The sequence below is a fragment of the Ahaetulla prasina genome, chromosome 2 (genome assembly GCF_028640845.1).
Source record: "Ahaetulla prasina isolate Xishuangbanna chromosome 2, ASM2864084v1, whole genome shotgun sequence".
In the NCBI taxonomy this organism is placed as follows: Eukaryota; Metazoa; Chordata; class Lepidosauria; order Squamata; family Colubridae; genus Ahaetulla; species Ahaetulla prasina.
Genome location: NC_080540.1, coordinates 153,791,813 through 153,809,636, shown reverse-complemented (window position 1 = coordinate 153,809,636; position 17,824 = coordinate 153,791,813). Strand labels below are relative to the sequence as shown.

At 38.1% G+C, this 17,824-nt stretch overlaps 1 protein-coding gene across 11 annotated transcripts in view; it reads right to left on the bottom strand.

Moving 5' to 3' along the window:
• Positions 1-7,563: 7,563 nt before the first annotated feature.
• The window catches only part of SCN8A (sodium voltage-gated channel alpha subunit 8), an 87,648-nt gene continuing 77,387 nt past the window's right edge, over positions 7,564-17,824 (bottom strand). For all 11 annotated transcript variants that reach the window (XM_058171549.1, XM_058171551.1, XM_058171555.1 and 8 more), the window contains 5 exons: positions 16,038-16,091; positions 14,612-14,749; positions 12,637-12,741; positions 9,674-9,944; positions 7,564-8,708 (listed from right to left, as the gene is read on the bottom strand). In XM_058171549.1, the coding sequence (XP_058027532.1) occupies positions 7,564-8,708; positions 9,674-9,944; positions 12,637-12,741; positions 14,612-14,749; positions 16,038-16,091 (1,713 nt within the window). The remainder of the gene's footprint in view (positions 8,709-9,673; positions 9,945-12,636; positions 12,742-14,611; positions 14,750-16,037; positions 16,092-17,824) is intronic.

Sequence of the window (17,824 nt, the reverse complement as noted above, 5' to 3'; positions counted from 1 at the left end):
AGAAACGTTAAAAATAATACTTTGCGTTCTGGAGAGTGGCTGAGTAGGCTGTTAGAATTAACTGCCCTTTTAAAAGGATTCCACATGTGCCATTTATCTCATTGGGGATCACGATAATACTGATGAACTTTAAAACAGTGAATGCTTAGTTTGCTATTTCTCCTGTAAAGTCCAACATGTATTGATTCTTTGTAAAGGGAGTGGACAAAACATCTACTCAGTGCTCCGTTCACAAACACAATACTTGTGTTTTGTGACTGTAAAATTCTTATTGTAGCTAATGTGGTAAAGTTTGGAAAGACTAGGATAGAATAAAAATCATAGTATGAAAGAGAGAATGAGATCTGCAGACACGTGTGCCACACACATTCATACAAAACAGGCCTGTTTCAAAGCAAATGTCAGTTCTCAGCAATATCACCAACAGATGCACAAAAGTAAATTATAGAAAAAGTTGTTGGTTGTATTCCTCTCAGAAGGACAACTTACATAAGTCTCATGCAATTCTTCCCAATCATAGTTTGATTCCCAATTGACGTATTGATGACAAAATAGGCACGGCAGCAACAAAGCATACATTTGTTTGTTGACAGAGATGATCTCCACATGGGAGAAGTAGCTCAGACAAATTTTTCTTTTCTGGCCACATATTACAAGTGTTCAATGAGAGCAAGTGGACCATGAACTGCCTCCCTTGGGAGATTTATTAAAAATATACCACCTTATTTTGCTCTTAACTCCTAGCAAAGCAAGAGCATAAAGCAAGGATGTCTCATCTCAGCCCTTCAAATGGAAAGCTTTAAAGAAAAAATCGCTTGGAACAAAGAACTTAAAGATACGACATTGGCACACTGCTGCTATTCACTGGATGGATACAGAACTGCACAAGCCGAGGTCTGGGTGTCCACTGACAATCACACAGCTAACACCCTAGCATATAACTCTTTCTGGAGAGAGTGTTACTAGTACACAAAGGTTAGGGAAAGAGGACAAAAGGCATGAAACAGGGTACTGCAAAACTACCCATTCCCTGTGCCAAGGTAAATGCAGCATCCACCTGAGAACCTTCTATATGTGAAAGAGTGATTGTTATGCTGCAAAAGAACACTGGCTTTTCTCAAGAGCTTACCTGTCTTAGCAGATAACTGCTAGTGCATGTTAGTGCAGATTACACACTAATGCATGAGGCTGAGGTTCTTAATGTCATAAGAGACCAGCTAGTCCTTCAAGCTAATTTTCTTATCATCTTTTGTCAACCTAGTATTTATGTTCTTTCTGTTTATAACCTTCTAAACAAAAACCAGCTTGAAACATTTCTCTTCATTCCCACCTACCACAAGAGGTGACTGTGGACTTTCTGAATTTTAACAGGTTTTCCCCCCATTACTGATTATGGGGAATGCTTCAAAGCCTCATAAACACCAAAGCTTTTGAAGAGAAAATATATACAAACCTAGGAATCATGTATATCACTTTTTTCAAAAGGAGTTACCGGTATGTACACATTGAATCACCTTGTACCATGAAATATAATGTGACCTCCCCAGTTGCATATAGGAGGCTGCATTTTCCTGATATATCTATCTATCTGTATCTAATTACTCTGTTGCCAAATACTGGTTGCGAAGAGACAATATTATATACATCCAAAACTCAGCCCAAGGAAATATTCTCACTGGACCAAGTCTGGCCCAGTTCATTATACCTGAATGTACCCTGTATGACAGGGAGTGTTGTAGCTGAGTAACAACGCTCAGTCCTTTGCTTTCCAATTTGTCCCAATCTTTCTGGTCCTTGATTTTTCCTCTCTTGGATTTTGAAGCATCAAATCCATAAAGGTTTGTAGGATAATATTAATTTACCAATATTAACTTAGCAATAGTTTCCATCAGTTTTTCATCTAAGCATTAATAGTCCAAAATCAATCTGAAACTGGCCATTTCTAAATGCCCATAACATCCACTGGAAAAAACAAGAGAACTCAGTATAAATTCTTAGTCTTACTGGCTTATTCCTAACATCTGCCCCTACATTATTATTTATTATTTTTACAGTTAACATCAAAGAACTTTTTTTTTAACCTTACCTTATAAAGTGAACTACCAAAAAGATCAAACCGATACCTTGGCAAAATAAAACCAGAAATGTTTATTTTGGGCTCTTTGGAGTATGGGACTACATAGCTTTCCAAATATGTGATGCTTTGTTAGTTAACAGTTGGAATAACTTTCGAAACCAGGAAATAATTAGGAAGATCCTAATTGGTCCATCTAAGCTATTATTGTTCAGTTTCGTTGGCAGCATCTTTCTCAAAGTCTTAGGCAGAAAAGGGCCCTTCCCAGCATCTCCTATACCTCCTCTTTAATTGAACCAAGACTGACCCAAGACCATCTGCCTACATACAACTCATATCCATGACTATATACCTTTCCCAAGAATAATATTCAGATCTTCTCCACTGGTTGGTTACCTGCTCTTGTAATAATACTCGAAACAAATTAAAAACCCAGACAGAAACTCCAATAACTAGCTCAGGATTAATTCAATGTATGATTCTTTTTCTTTCTGTTTACTCTTTATCAGAAGGTTTAAAAAGAAGACCAAGTGCAAGATGACATAGATTGCATTATTTTATGAAACAAAATGTAAAAAAGAGAGCAGCACTGTAAATTAAAAACATTTCAATGTAATTTCTCATAGATAGGAGACTATTCCCCCCCTTCTTTTGTTATCTAAGCTAAGGAAAATTGATTCATTGGGAAATTGCTATGTGATGAATGGTACAATTATTTGCAATGGAGTTAAGATTTCTTTTATTGATGCCTAATAACCAGAGAACTTGACTATGGGTTGTTCTTCTGACTGTGTAGTGTTTAAAATGTGTCCAATTCTTAGCTACCAAAAATAGGTGGTTTGCCAGATACGCCACTTACCAAAGAAGCCTGTAAGCAAGAATAGGCACATTTTCCCTTTAATTGTCAACATAGGCAAGTGATATGTGGATTCAGTCTATTATTGCATCCTCCCCTTCAATACTCAAATATCAAAAGTCCATTATTCTTGAACAAAATCGACTGATCACTATGGGAACGCACTAGATTGCTGTTCAGCCCCCCTCACTTGTCAGATATTTTATATTTGAGAATTCTTTTCCCTTTGTACAAAAAAAATGGTTTCACTTTTGCTTTGTATGGTTTGATCGATAATTTATCCATATCAAAGTTAGCTGCAGATAATCCAGTTTTACTGAACTGTCAGTGTCATCACATAAACAATCTAAACATTCATCACTTTAAACCAGGAGCCTCCAGAATTCCCAGAATTCTGGAAGTTGAAGTCCACCAGGCTTAAAGTTGCCAAGGTTGGAGGCTCCTGCTCTAAACTATTATGAATCTCCTAAAATACTTTATGAATATTTTAGATATAAGATTCTTTATTTAAAGGACATTATCAGAACGATAAGAGTTGAAAAAATAGATTTTCTCCCTAGATTTACACTACATGGGAAGCAGATTGCAATTTTTTAGCCATATCTTTACCTCTTCTGCAGTGGAGGTTGAAAACCTGGTCATAAGATTTGTCAAATGATAGTTTCTTTCCTGCTCATGTCAGCCTTAGCACCACCATAAGTAAAGATGCTAGGTTTCTATCTACAGTGATTTCCATAAGAAGACATAGAATGGTCTAATCTTGGAGTGATGGCATTATGAAGGGTTTTTTCTCCCCTTCTTTTAATCTATTGTATTCCAGTTTCATTCCATTTCTATGTTATCTTATGTTTTATAATATTTTACTGCATTTTATTCAAAATTTCCTTTTTCTAGTTTTGGCATTATGACTAATGCATTTGGCCTGTCTTATTTTGCTGGTCATTGACAGTAATTAAAGAAATCAAAGGGACGTCAAATAATTTAATTATGAATGCTTATTCATTTCAGCTTGCATTGGTTATCTCCCATATATGTTGTTCTTAGGCCTTTTCCATACATCATTCATTCACTAGGAAGATACCCCCAAAAGAGGTTATTCTTATTATTTCATTTTTAAAAAAGGAAAGGAATTTATAAACAAATGCACTAAATGTAATGTTATTTTTATTAAAATTATTTTTTAGCAAAACTGTTTTGACCGTTTCTGGCCATGGGGAAGATAGATGGAGTGAAACAATGGGATTTAAAAACCAATGTTATTAAAATTAAATGTACATTTTCAAATGTTTCTCAATAAGTTTGAGATTTATTTGACTGATTCCTAGTTTGGACCATGTTTTTCTAAAAAGCACTGGCTATTTTTGCTGAAATAATAAGTTCCTTTCTCTTTTAAAAAAGTTCAGGTATACCTTTATATAATGTTCATATATCTCAATAGACCATTACAGGATGATTCAATTTTAAAGAAGATTTCAAAAATGTAATGCTGATATATAAAAATACCAGAGTGAGGCTCCTAATCTCAGTGAAGTCTGGTTAATTGGGATAACTGGTTAAAGAAATCTAAAATGAAAGAAACTTGAAGAAACATTGTGCAGAAACTAGAAAAACTGTTGATTTTAGTTAGGACATAGTTCACAGTTTTGAAGCTTTTTCTTAAGCAAAGCTTGAGTAATATAAGAAAATTCAAGTATTCTTAAATAATAAGCAAATATAAATATAGACTGCGGGCATTTTTACTAAAATTTGCTTAATAAAATTTGATAGCACAAACACTATATGTGCCAAGCTTTTCATATGGAACAGTAGTCCAGCTGAAGAATAAATATGACATTTAGCCAAATCTTGCATAGAGTGGTCAAAATGTATTGCACCTCAGAACCAAAATACAATCTAAGTAGTTTTGTTGTAAATACCGGTACATTTTTGCAATAAAGCTTTTGAGAGGATATTTTTCCTCTGAAGGGATGTACTTAAATTGACATCATCTGAAAAGTGGAAAAGAAAAAAAATATTTTTAGAGAGATAGAAAATTAAATATGGACAGTGGCATACGCCAGAAGCCACTCTATTTAATTTTTGTAGTCCTTTGTCATGTACAAAAAGGCATGCCAGTAAAATAAAATGATATATTACAGTATTTATATTATTGTCTTAAAAAGTTCAGTCACACTTTTCAGCTCTTGTTGTTGTTGTTGTGCTGTTTACAATGTTGCCTGTACAAATGCATGTAATTTTATCATACAGATTTTATGAGTAGCTGGGATAAAACCTAACAAGAAAGAAATGTTTTGCTCCTTGTGGTATCTGGTACAGCAGAATTATTCCACTGATGTTGTGGTAGCTAGATTATGCATTTTTAAAAAGCTCAACTTGGCACAGATATCTATCAAATGGCTTACTTTCTGATTAACCTTGTAATAGGTATCTAAGTTGCAAAATTCTAAATGTCAAGCATCTGCCACTAAACTAAAAGGCATTGCTAACTTTCTTAGCTTTCTTTTGATTTTGGAATATTTTAAATCTTTTTTTAAAAAATATTTTTTGCCCTTTTATAGATAAAACAGTTTTGGTCCACATTCAAACAGCGTCTTTCACCATGTTGCAGAAATTCAACATATTTCTTTACAGCCTTCTGCATATTTTTTTTTTTTAAAGCTGTATGGTTGAACAATCTTGACTGTGGTGCAATGCCGACATTGACCCAAGAACGATTCCATAAATCTGTGCCCTTAGAAGATGAATTATTATGAGGATCAATTTATTAAAAGGGGGCATAATGAACATTTTAAAAAAAGAATGAAACATGCCAAAGTAGTTTTTAGAAACATAAATGTCAGTTCCCCTCCCTTTAGAATTCTCATCAGGTTAGAGTTAAGACTAGTTGAGAGGTAGCTCTTCATCCCTCCCTGAATATGCAGGACCATTAAAATTATCACCATACAACAATATGGGATGAAATGTAGAACTGGTGAAGGCACATGTCAAGTATGACACTTTTCCTCTCAGTGCTGTATCCATGTCACACTGCTACTTTGCTCACCAAAAGTAGGATGTTATATTCATAGATATTTAAACTATTTTCATAATTATTTAAAATATTTTTGGTTTGCTTTCCTTAGGGAAAAATTGCAGCTCAAAGAATCGGATAAAACCATGTAGCCGCAGAAAACTGTCAGTGAAAGAACAAATCCACTTGTGCCGAGTACATTTCTCACATCACAACACTCCAAAAGAGCGCAACATTTGGCCGGTAAATATGGCACACAGTGCTGTAAACTCCTCTGTCATAAGCCTGCCTGCAATAAGATTGCTTTATATAACTGTCAAAATGTGTCTTTGAGAGATAATATGTTGTTTTCTACAGTGCTTATTTCTAACAGAAAAAAAAGTGCATATGGCAGAATGGACACTGAATATTGCAGGATACAGAACTACTTGGTGAGTTTTCTTGAAGCCCTAATGTTCCAGATATTGAGATTGTACTACAACCACTTCCTGAAATTGGAAGGGTGCTAGAGCAGCATTTTGGTGTGGATTTGGGGAGTTACTTTTAAAAAGTGGAAAAGAAGTTGACTGCACGAAGCTTATTAAAAATACACATAAACTCCTTGATTGGTTTCACTTTTTCTCCTCTTGTGGGAGGGTACGTGGAAAGATTAACACTTGGAAACTAGGTGAAGAGCATCATCATAGCTAAGAGTAACTCTCCAAATACCGTGTGCCGTAGTCAGTGGAGTGCCTCAAACATATGGCTTAACACACGGCCTGGACAGCATATTGAGTGTCTTGTGGTTTTATGATTCCTCATGCATGATTCCTGATCACAGCATGCCATCATGCAAATCATTTCTATGCATTGAAACGAGCACAATTTTATTTAATTTATTTTTGGAATCAGCCTGAGCGAGTTTGGCAAACTGAAAATACCTGATTACCCCCATCTCTCACAAACCATGGTGAAGCCCATAGAATAAAAAGTATGCAGATAATAAGTACTAAAGAAACAATGATGATTCAATGATATGGGCTAAATACGTGTCATTTCATTTCGGCTTTTTTTTTTTTTTATGCTCTACTTGGTTTTTTTCCTCCTTCTTTTTTGTTTTTGTTTTTTTGCTGCTTAAACTAAATGTCAAGTATGAAAATCTAGTTTTGCATGAACTAAACAACCCTTTAAGTGATATTTTTCCAGATTTCCTTTCAATAAAATGAAAAATAAAATAAAATCAATTTTTGCTGCTTTGGAAAAAAATACGAATCCTCAAGCAGCAGTTTTTTTTTCCTTGTTTGTGTGTGTGTTTTATTTTGCTTTTTTGTCCTAAGTTGCATTGACTGATGTGGAACATGCAGTATCCACCTGCCCAGACAGTATAAAATCCTTGTTCTCCTTTGCATTGTTTCCTGTTTTTTTTTTAAATATATTGGTCTAGATGGGTCCATTAAACAGGTGGTAGATCACTGCTTTGAGATGCAACATGGTCACACAGTAAGCAGACTATGTTTGGTATAAGATCTTTAAAGTTTCTCCACAGCTGTTCGCTATTGATATATATTTTAACAGGAAGTTTGTAAACAATCTTTTCTGCTCACGAGTTTTCTACAGTTAATATTATTATTATTATAGATCATCTCAGCATTTGGATTCCCTGGCGTCTTTTTGCCTTTTTGCCCTGTCGCGTCTCCCTTCTTCGGCCCGCTGTTTCTCTTTTTCAGGCTTAGTTACGCTGTCGTAAGATGGGAGGGAAGCCGTGGATGGAGTACCTTCTTTTTTCTCCCTATTTGTCCCTCCATTTTCTATTCTGTTGGAGACGTTTTTTCGGCAGATAAATCCCCTCCTTGCTAAACGGACCCTGTAAGCCCTCTGGATCACCACTGCGGAGACCTCCTCCTGTTTGCGCCGTAACGTGGTTGTGATGGGCTCATAAGACACTTTGGAAGGATTAGAAGCCACAAATCTCTCTTCCATCTGTTGCCTCAAGATGTCTAGTTCACCACTGTCACCCAGTACACGTTTGGTAAAGGCAAAGAGGATGTCCAGACAATGGATTCTGTCCCCACTGACCATTGGCAAATCCATGGCAATGAGTTCAATGGTGTTGGGCTTAGGAACACGGAGAGGGTGCTCCAAAGCATCTGCAAAGTCTGCCAACTTGCAGTATTCAATGAACTGGGTAGCATCGGGGTCAAACTTCTCCCAGATCTCATAGAAGGTTTCAAAGTCATCTTCACTCAGTGGATCAGCACTTTCCTCTGTAGCCACACTGAAGTTCTCTAGAATGATGGCAATGTACATATTTACCACAATCAGAAAGGAGATGATGATATAGCTAACAAAGAAAAAGATCCCTACGGAAGGATTCCCACAGTCACCTTTGAAGCCACTCCCAGGATGTTCCTTTTCCAAATCACAGTCTGGAGGACGGTTGAGGATGGGTAAGAGCAACCCATCCCATCCAGCTGAGGTAGTGATCTGGAATAAGCATATCATGCTGTTGCCAAAAGTCTCAAAGTTGAACATGTCATCAATGCCAGCCTCATGCTTGACATAAGCGAAGTTTGACATTCCAAAGATGGAAAAGATGAACATTACTAAAAAGAGCAGGAGGCCAATGTTGAACAAGGCAGGCAAAGACATCATTAAGGCAAAAAGCAAGGTGCGGATCCCTTTAGCTCCCTTGATCAGGCGCAGGATTCGACCAATACGGGCCAGGCGGATGACTCTGAAGAGAGTTGGTGACACAAAATATTTCTCTATGATTTCTGCCAAAAACATACCTTTAAAAATATTGAGGAGAGAAAAGAGAGTTACAATTGTGTCAAGTCATTTTACATTCTTTCTTCGGAAGCATGGAAATAATGGGCAAATTTAAGAGACAATACATGAGACTAAGAAAATCACAGCTTGCTTTAAAAGTGACCATCTCTTGGTCAATAGGTCCTTTTAGTAATTACTACAGATAGTCCTCAGCCAATGACCGGTTTACTCAGTGACCGTTTGAAGTTACGACCTGCCTGAAAAATGGGACCCAGATCTGAAGTTTTGACAATAAAAAGTCACAGCCACCTGACTGCACTTCAGACGTTTGACAACACACCTGCACTTACGGGCTGGCATGTGACCACATTTTAGGACATTTTTGCCAAAAACTGGTGCTTACTTTCAGTTTTCTGCAAAAGCATGCTCATAGCAAACAGTGGGTTCACATTTATGGCAATGATGTTTCACTAAGTGAACACTACAAAAAATGTAAAATCATGTCGGTCACATATTATTGGCCAATGTTATGACTGTTACGACTGTTACGACTTGTGACTGTAAAAGGCTGTTAAAGTTGTAACTTGAGGTCTACCTGTAAATCCCAATGCCAATTATTCAAAACAAATACAATTCAAACAGCACAGTAAAATTTGATGTCAACGCTCATATACGGTAACTGTAGTTGATGACAATTCCCATAAGCAACTAGAAATCCTTAAAAATGCCCCATGGTCATGGTTGAACTTTCCAACTGATAAGCTCGGCATCTTTAACCACTGAACTATTGCGCCCCCTTAGGGGCTATAAAAGAACTGATTAATGATAAAAAGAACCAAAATCTCAGCTCCTAATCAGTCTCAGTTTCACTATTAACAAGTTCACATTTTCATTTTGAAGTTTGCAACGGAATGTTAGAATTGTCCATTTCTCCAGGCACTTTGATTACTGCGCAAGATACATGAAAATATTTCTATGTACTTACCTACAATAGAGAGTATCACAACCACAAAATCAAAAATATTCCATCCAATGGTGAAATAATAGTGACGTAAGGCAAACATTTTCAGCACACATTCGCAAGTGAAAAAGATAACAAAGACCAAATTTATCCAGTAGAGGATTTCCTCCATCTGTTTGCTTTGTGTGTCGGTTTCAACCATCATAGTCACCATGTTGAGACAGATGAGTAGCATTATTACTATATCGAAGGCTTGCTGGGTGACAAAGTCGAAGACAGCGCCTTGGATTCTGTTCTATTATACACAGAAAACATGCATATCAAATTGCAAAATGTACCTTTGGTACTATCCAATTAAAGAAGATTTAATAAGATAGCAACAGAGATTTTTTTTTTGCCCATTTTGAAGGGATGCTTAAAGGCAGATTGAAAAATGTTCAGTCAGCATGATATTTAATGAAGCTTAGCTGCATGCAAACACATATAAGATTATAGTATGATTAACACAGAATCATCTGTTACAATGTCCTTCCTGTTGAAGACTATTTCAGCTTCAATCGCAACAATACACGAGCACACAATAGATTTAAGCTTAATATGAACCGCTCCAATCTTGATTGCAGAAAATATGACTTCAGTAACAGAGTTGTTAATGCCTGGAATGCACTACCTGACTCTGTGGTCTCTTCCCAAAATCCCCAGAGCTTTAACCAAAGACTATCTACTATTGACCTCACCCCATTCCTAAGAGGTCTGTAAGGGGCGTGCATAAGAGCACCAGCGTGCCTACCGTTCCTGTCCTAATGTTCCCTTTGATTGTATCCAATTTGTATGGTTATTTCATGCTTATGCTTATATATATGCTTATATATCGTATAGTTATTTCATGCTTATGCTTATATTATAGTTGACTTTGTAAATATACAAATAGAATGAGACTATTGCCTTATACACTGTAAGCCGCCCTGAGTCTTCGGAGAAGGGCGGGATATAAATGTAAACAAAACAAAAACAAAAACAAACAAAAACAAAACAAAAAACAAATATATACTGTTGTGACAAATAAATAAATAAACTTCACATTCAGCTTCATTTTCTCCTTTAAATTGTCATGATGTTGCCTTTGTTCAGTTTTATTTGCTGCAGAGCAAATATCAGGTAGGATAATTTAAAGAAATGGTAGGGAAATCCATTTGTTGGGGTTTTTTTCAGTAGCCAAAGTACGTAGGTAAACTAGCAGTAAATAGTAAGATAGCTCCTTTATTCTTCTTCAAGATAATATTTATCCCAGAATAGGCTATTAAATTTATCTGACACATTTACCTACTATTTCCCATTTTAAAAAAACTTATAGAAATTTGCAGTTAGAACAGTAGGTTTAAAAATTAATAAAAATACCATATTTTTTGGACTATAAGACGCTCTGGACTATAAGAAGCACCTAGCTTTTGGGGAGGAAAACAAGAAAAAAAAATCTGCCTCTGCCTCCCAGCAATTTGCCTTCTTGCAGCAAACAGCAAACAGCCCGATCAGCTTCAGCAGAGCCTGATTTAGCACGAGCAGCTGATTGGCGGTTGGATCTGCCTCCCGGAATACCCACTGTCAGCTGTTTCAGGCTGCGAGGATCATCATCGTCCATGGCCACCATCGCCGCCCATTGTTCCTGCCACCTATTGCCGCCTCTGTGTGCCCCATTTTCAGCCTGTTCCAGGCGGTGGGGATAGCCAGCGGCAGTGGCAATCCCTGCTGCCTGGAATGGGCCAAAAATGGGGCACGTGGAGGCCAAATGTGGGGTGCACGGAGGCCAAAAATGGGATGCACAGAAGCGGTGATAGGTGGCAGCTGTGATGGGCAGCAAAGACAGTGATCATCCCCGCAGCCTGAAACAGCTGTTGGGGGTATTCTGGGAGGCAGATCCAACCGCCAATCAACTGCTTGTGCTAAATCAGGCTGTGCTGAAGCTGAGTAGGATGTTTGCTGCAAGGAGGCAAATTGCTAGGAGGCATAAGCCGAAGGGTGGGGGCTAGCGGGTGGGTGGGTCTTCAGCAACATTAGCTGTATAAGCTGTATAAGACGCTGTATAAGACGCACAGACCACCCACTTTTGGGGGGGGGGAAGTGCGTCTTATACACTGAAAAATATGGTATATTATCCAACTTTTAAATCAATGTTCAGTACTCATATCTTTTCTGTTGCATGAGCTGCACTGGCTTCTATTTTCCTTTGGATGCAATTCAAGATGCTGGTCATTACCTTTGAAGCCCTATATGACACTAGGTCAGGCTTTCTGCGGAACTGCCTTTCCCTAAGAACATCTACCCATCCTACCAAGTTAGATAGGGCGGACACACTCCTAGTCCCATCCTTTAAACATTACCATTTTATGGAAGCTAGGAAGCGTGCTCTTTCCATGGAAGCCCCTTTCCTAGGGAACACCCTTTTCTCTAAAGTTTGGCAGGCAGGCTCCTACCCTCTTGGTCTCCTATAAAGTACTGAAGACTTGGCTTTTCCCCCAATTGTTGGGATGATACCGCACCTATCAAGGGTTCATACCTGAATACAGCATACAGGGAGGTAAAATTTACCTGCTGTTGCCAGATAAGATCATAGATGGCTGACTGGGTGGAGGTCAGGCCCTGATTTAGGGAAAAGGATTCTGCAATAGCACTTTGCCAGAGGGGCCTTCTCATCTGGCATTAATTATTTTCTCAGACACAAATTTTACAAGAACTCTGGAATAGTTCTGGAATATATCTGTAATCCCAGGAGTGGGATGATGAAATGGAGGCGAAAAGATTTGTGGGTTTCTCAAGGCTGTCTAATGTGGAAATCTGAATCAGAAATCTCCCAATTGATATTTTCATCCATTACCAATTATAATAGTTTTGTTTTTCATTCCTGAATAATCTCAATGGGTGGGGAGGGATGAAAGATTCCCCTTGAGTATATAAGGAATGCCATGCTGGAAAAAAATTGAAAAACTTACCAGAGGCCTGGGAATTGGCTTTTGAGGTTTTTTGGAGCCTAATTTTTTCATGGCATTGTAGTACTTCTTCTGTTCTTCTGTCATAAAGATATCCTGACCTCCAAAGTAAAGGGGAAGAAGGGAAGAAAAGGAAGTTGGTTACAATCCATTCAACCTTGCTTGAAGATTATGGTGCATATTCAATGAGTGGGCTTTTCTCACTACTTTGTGTGGCAAAGAAATTGTCCCATCTCTAGAAGTAATTGGGTCACAGAGTTAATGTTCTATTTAGTTCTGTTGTGGGAACATCTAAGTCAATTTAGTGCCCACCAAATCTCAGGCTATAATTCTCATCAGTTGCAGGCCTATGATGCCTGGTAATGTGTAATCCAGCGCATTAGTTTAGGGAAGCCTGATGTAGAGCAAAAGTTCAATTTAGCATTATAAATTGTAATGTTGTCATTGTTTGAAATGGAAAGGCACGAGAAACTTGTCCAACAGGAAATTATTTATGTAAAATGTATCTGTTGTGCATTTACTAGTTAGCTTTCTTTGGGGCATAGTTGAAGAAGTCAAAATGAAAACAATTATACAAAAGGATACAAAGCTTTTCCTTTGTATTTGATTTATACAGGTAGTCCTCAACTTACAACTACAGTTGAGCCTAAAATTTCCATTGATAAGCAAGGCAATTGTTAAGTGAGTCATGCTCCACTTTATGACCTTTTTGCCACAGTTCTTAAGGAAATTGCTGCAGTTAAGTGAATCATGTGGTGGCTAAGCAAATTCTGACTAGCAAAGTGACTTTGCTAGTCAGAAGCTCTCTACCACAGGGGTCCCCAACCTTTGGTACCTCAGGGACCACTAAATTCATAATTTTAAATCCCGTGAACCACTAATATGATCTGCCTAAAGACCGGCTGGGTGGGCATGGCTAGGTGGGCGTGGCCAACTCGATGTCACTCACGTCGAGGGGTGCCTCACTGGCCTCTACTCACCCCTCCCCTCCCAGCCATTCCTCGCCTGCCCACCCAGGCTCTTTAGGGTCCCAACAGGAAGCAGTTGTTGGAGCTAAGCAGCCACCACGAGAAAGAGTTGCCAAAACAGCTGGCTCAGTTCAGATTGGATCTGACTGAGAAGGAGGCTCAGCAGAAGCACCTCACTGAGGACTACGAGCATAGGATTTCCAAGCAGAGGGAAGACCTGCGGGAGTGCAAGACCAGGTAGCGGTGCCTGGAGGCTCAGCGGGCTGAGATGGTCAGCCAGTTCCAAGCCATGAGGCAGTCCCACTGGAACAAGGCCCTCCGGCTCTTCGCCACCAGCGGCACTTCCCTCCAGCCTTCGCCCAAAGCCCCACACCAGGAGGCTGAAGCAGACCCCAAGTCAGAATTTCTGCCCCCCTGACCGGCACAAGAAGACCCCGGAGGGGGAGACTCTCTGCAGCAACACAAACATTCATTGCATGTATCCGTCCCAGGGGCCGTAGTTTGAGGACCCCTGATTTAGTGCAATATAAAAAATGCAAATAATTTTTCTGCGAACCACCAAAATTTTCTTGCGGACCACCAGTGGTCCAGGGACCACCAGTTGGTGACCTCTGTTCTAGGAAGGTTGCAGATGGACCCTGGAATGCTGCAACCATCATAAATACATGCCATTTGCCAAGCATCCGAATTTTGATCACGTGATCATAAGTGTGAGAACCAGTCATAAATCACATTTTAAAGAGCAGTCACTAAACGAATGTTTGTAAGTCGAGGACAATCTGTAATGCCTCTTTCACTCATTAATGTCATTTTATGATAACTACAGTTGCCACAGCTGACTTGCATGTGAAAATCTGCTTTTAATCATTTACATTTTGGATGAGCAGCAGCAAGATTTGGGAGAGTCTTTTGTCTACTGTTATTAGTTGATAATTAAATAGTCATTCTAGTGTGTATCTTTCTTCTCTTCCTTCTCCTTGTGTGCTAGAAAATATGAAAAGTTGACCTATCTTTTTCTTTTGCTGATTGAAGTTATCAATAATAACACCAATGAAGAGATTCAAGGTGAAGAAAGATCCAAAGATGATGAAGATGACAAAGTAGATATACATGTAGATGTTGTCCTCATACTTGGGCTGCTCTTCTTGCTATAAGCAGAGACAAAATAATTATACATTGGAGGGAAGAGAGAGAGAGAGAGAGAGAGAGAGAGGATACACCCCAATTTATATACACTCAATCTATTAAGATAACAAATCACAGTGTATTCTGTTTTAAAGCATGCAACATTGTGCAGAAAAATAATGAAATAATAGTCAAAAGGCATATGCAAAAGTAAAAGAAAAAGGAAATATAACTAAATCTTATTTATACTAACACTATCCACTATAGTATTGCAAATCGTTTTATTGTTGTAAACCACCCTCATTGATACTATATCCATGTACCACTTTATATACTGACTTTTTTGTTCTTTAAACATTACTTTTGAGGATCAATGAGAAGGGGAATGAGTAAATTGTAGCTGGGTAGAGTTAATTACCCATCTACAATTTACTCATTCCCCTTCTCTTCACCATTTAATATGTTTTCCTCCATTTGTTTTGAGTTTTGATCTTTATTCATTCTCTCCATATAATCCATGTACCTCTCACATATTTATTTTGTATTGTTCACTTTTGTACTGCATTTAGATTCATTTGACATTTAATCTTGACTATATCTTGTGTTATGTCATATTCTCAGTGCATTCAAATTATTTTTACATTTTTCCTATTTTATCTCAAACTCACATGCATCTAATAAATAGGGCAGTTTAAATATTTTGCTTCTGGTTAAATTCACACATTTAGTAAAGAATTAAATGATTAAATGATGTCCTCTTCTGGGAAATCATTGTAATTTACGCATTATGCAAAACCTAATGATTAGAAAAGTTGCCCTTTGATTCAAAGGCTCATAGGGATCCATTAGGTACATAAATCCTCTTTAATTTCACTCTAACGAAATTAGTTCTGGGGCCATTGCTGAATATTCTGTGCACAAAAGAGACCAGGCCCCGTACACAGAAGGTGCAGCTAGCATCTGCCAATTGGACCTTTTTTTTCTCTTTCTCTTGAGACGATTAGTATTTTTTCTTATATAAAATACTAAAGTCACTCTTGCTTCTAAATCCTAGCAAGTAGTAGCAACTGACTTGCCTTGTTTGGATTCTCAGTTTGGGATCAAACTTGGTTAGTATATGGATGAAAAACTATCAGGGAAATCAGAGCTATGGATTTGGCCAAAAAGCTGAAAAATATCCCAAACTAAGACAGTAGCCAAATCACTTAGGTGTTGCTGCCAAGCAAAGTAAACAGGTGTGTCTGTGCAAAGATCAAGGATGGATCACAATTCTTTACTTTAAAAGCAGAGCTAGGTTTACAGCTATATTACCTTTCTAGAATCTACTGCTGCATACATTATATCCATCCAGCCTTTGAAGGTAGCCTGTGGGAAAAGCACACTTCTTTTAAAGAGGAGGAAAAAACAAAGCAGGGTAACAAATAGCACAGAGCAACATGAATAGCCAACGTTTATTTTTTCACTTACTTTTTTTTTTTTTGCATTTATATCCCGCCCTTCTCCGAAGACTCAGGGCGGCTTACACTATGTCAAGCAATAGTCTTCATCCATTTGTATATTATATACAAAGTCAACTTATTGCCCCCAACAATCTGGGTCCTCATTTTACCTACCTTATGAAGGATGGAAGGCTGAGTCAACCTTGGGCCTGGTGGATTTGAACCTGCAGTAATTGCAAGCAGCTGTGTTAATAACAGACTGTCTTACCAGTCTGAGCCACCAGAGGCCCTTACTTACAAACAGGATCTGAAATGCTGTATTCGCTTTTAATTAGGCCTAGGAATACTCATTTGTTAACATTTTTATCTTGTTCTCAATACCCAAGAGGTATATTTTCTATCTTTCCACCCTGTGATTTAATATCAGTTTCATTTTCTCCTTGTCACATCTTTTAGATTGTAATCCCAGGACATGAAACGTTATAGTTTCCAACCTTTGTAAGCTGTTTGAAAGGTTTTTAAAGCAAAGTTCAACCAGTTTGCATACATAATAAAATCCATAATATTATATATACACTACTAGCATACCAACTTCTGCAAATATTGGTCCTTATGCAGTCAAAATGATACAATCCCTCAATAAGAGGGAGGTTCAGCTGGCTTGAGAAAACCTGAAGTTTTGCAGAAGTAAAGAAACCAATAAATAATCTCTCCCTCAGCCACTTTGAAAACATTTATTTTTATTTTGGAAATAGTTTAAAACATTTACATTGGATGTACTGATTTGGTTAAAGGGAGGGTTGTTCAGTGGTGAATAACGTAGCAACCAGTTCTCTGGCTGGGTAGGCGTGGCTGTTTGGTCATGTGACTGGGTAGGTGACATCACTCATCACACCCAGCGCCACCTCCTGGCCACTCGTCCCAGGATTCAGCTGGTTGGGGCTAATCCCACCACTGACTGGTCCCACCTATACCCATTTTTTTAGCCTGTTTTTTTTGCTATTTTTGGGCTGTTTTCAGGCCATTTTGGGGGCCGTTTTCAGGCCATTTTGGGGGCATTTTCTGGGCTGTTTTCAGCTCAAAAAATGGCCCCAAACAGCCCAAAAAACGGCCTGAAAACAGCTCAGAAAATGGTCTGGAAAACAGGCTGAAAAACAAGCAGGGGCGGGGCCAGCCAGCGATAGGATTTGCCAGTTCGCCAAACTGCACAGAATCTGAATTATTGGTTCATCTGAACCACGCGAACTGGCAGCACTGGGGCTGTGCTGATTCACATGTTTTTAACTGCTTCCACTTTTGTGGAATTTCTCACTCATCCTAAACACACAAGGAGCGAACTATAACTGCCTTTATTTTGGTAAATGGTACATCCATTTGTTCTCGGCCTTGTATATGGAATGTGCACTAGGATAGCCTGTAAATCATTAACAAAACATTTGCATGTTGTTATTATGATTTGGATCAAATTGCAAGATAATTTAATCCTAATATTCCTGTTTAGTTAAGAATATTTCACAAAATAATACATTATAACATCCAATGTAATAAAATGTAATTTTATTTATTGCTTTTAATTTGTTTATACATATAATGATGTAGGCTGCCCAGAGTCATTTGTTGAGATGGGCGGCTACAGAAATCAAATAAACAAAATGACAT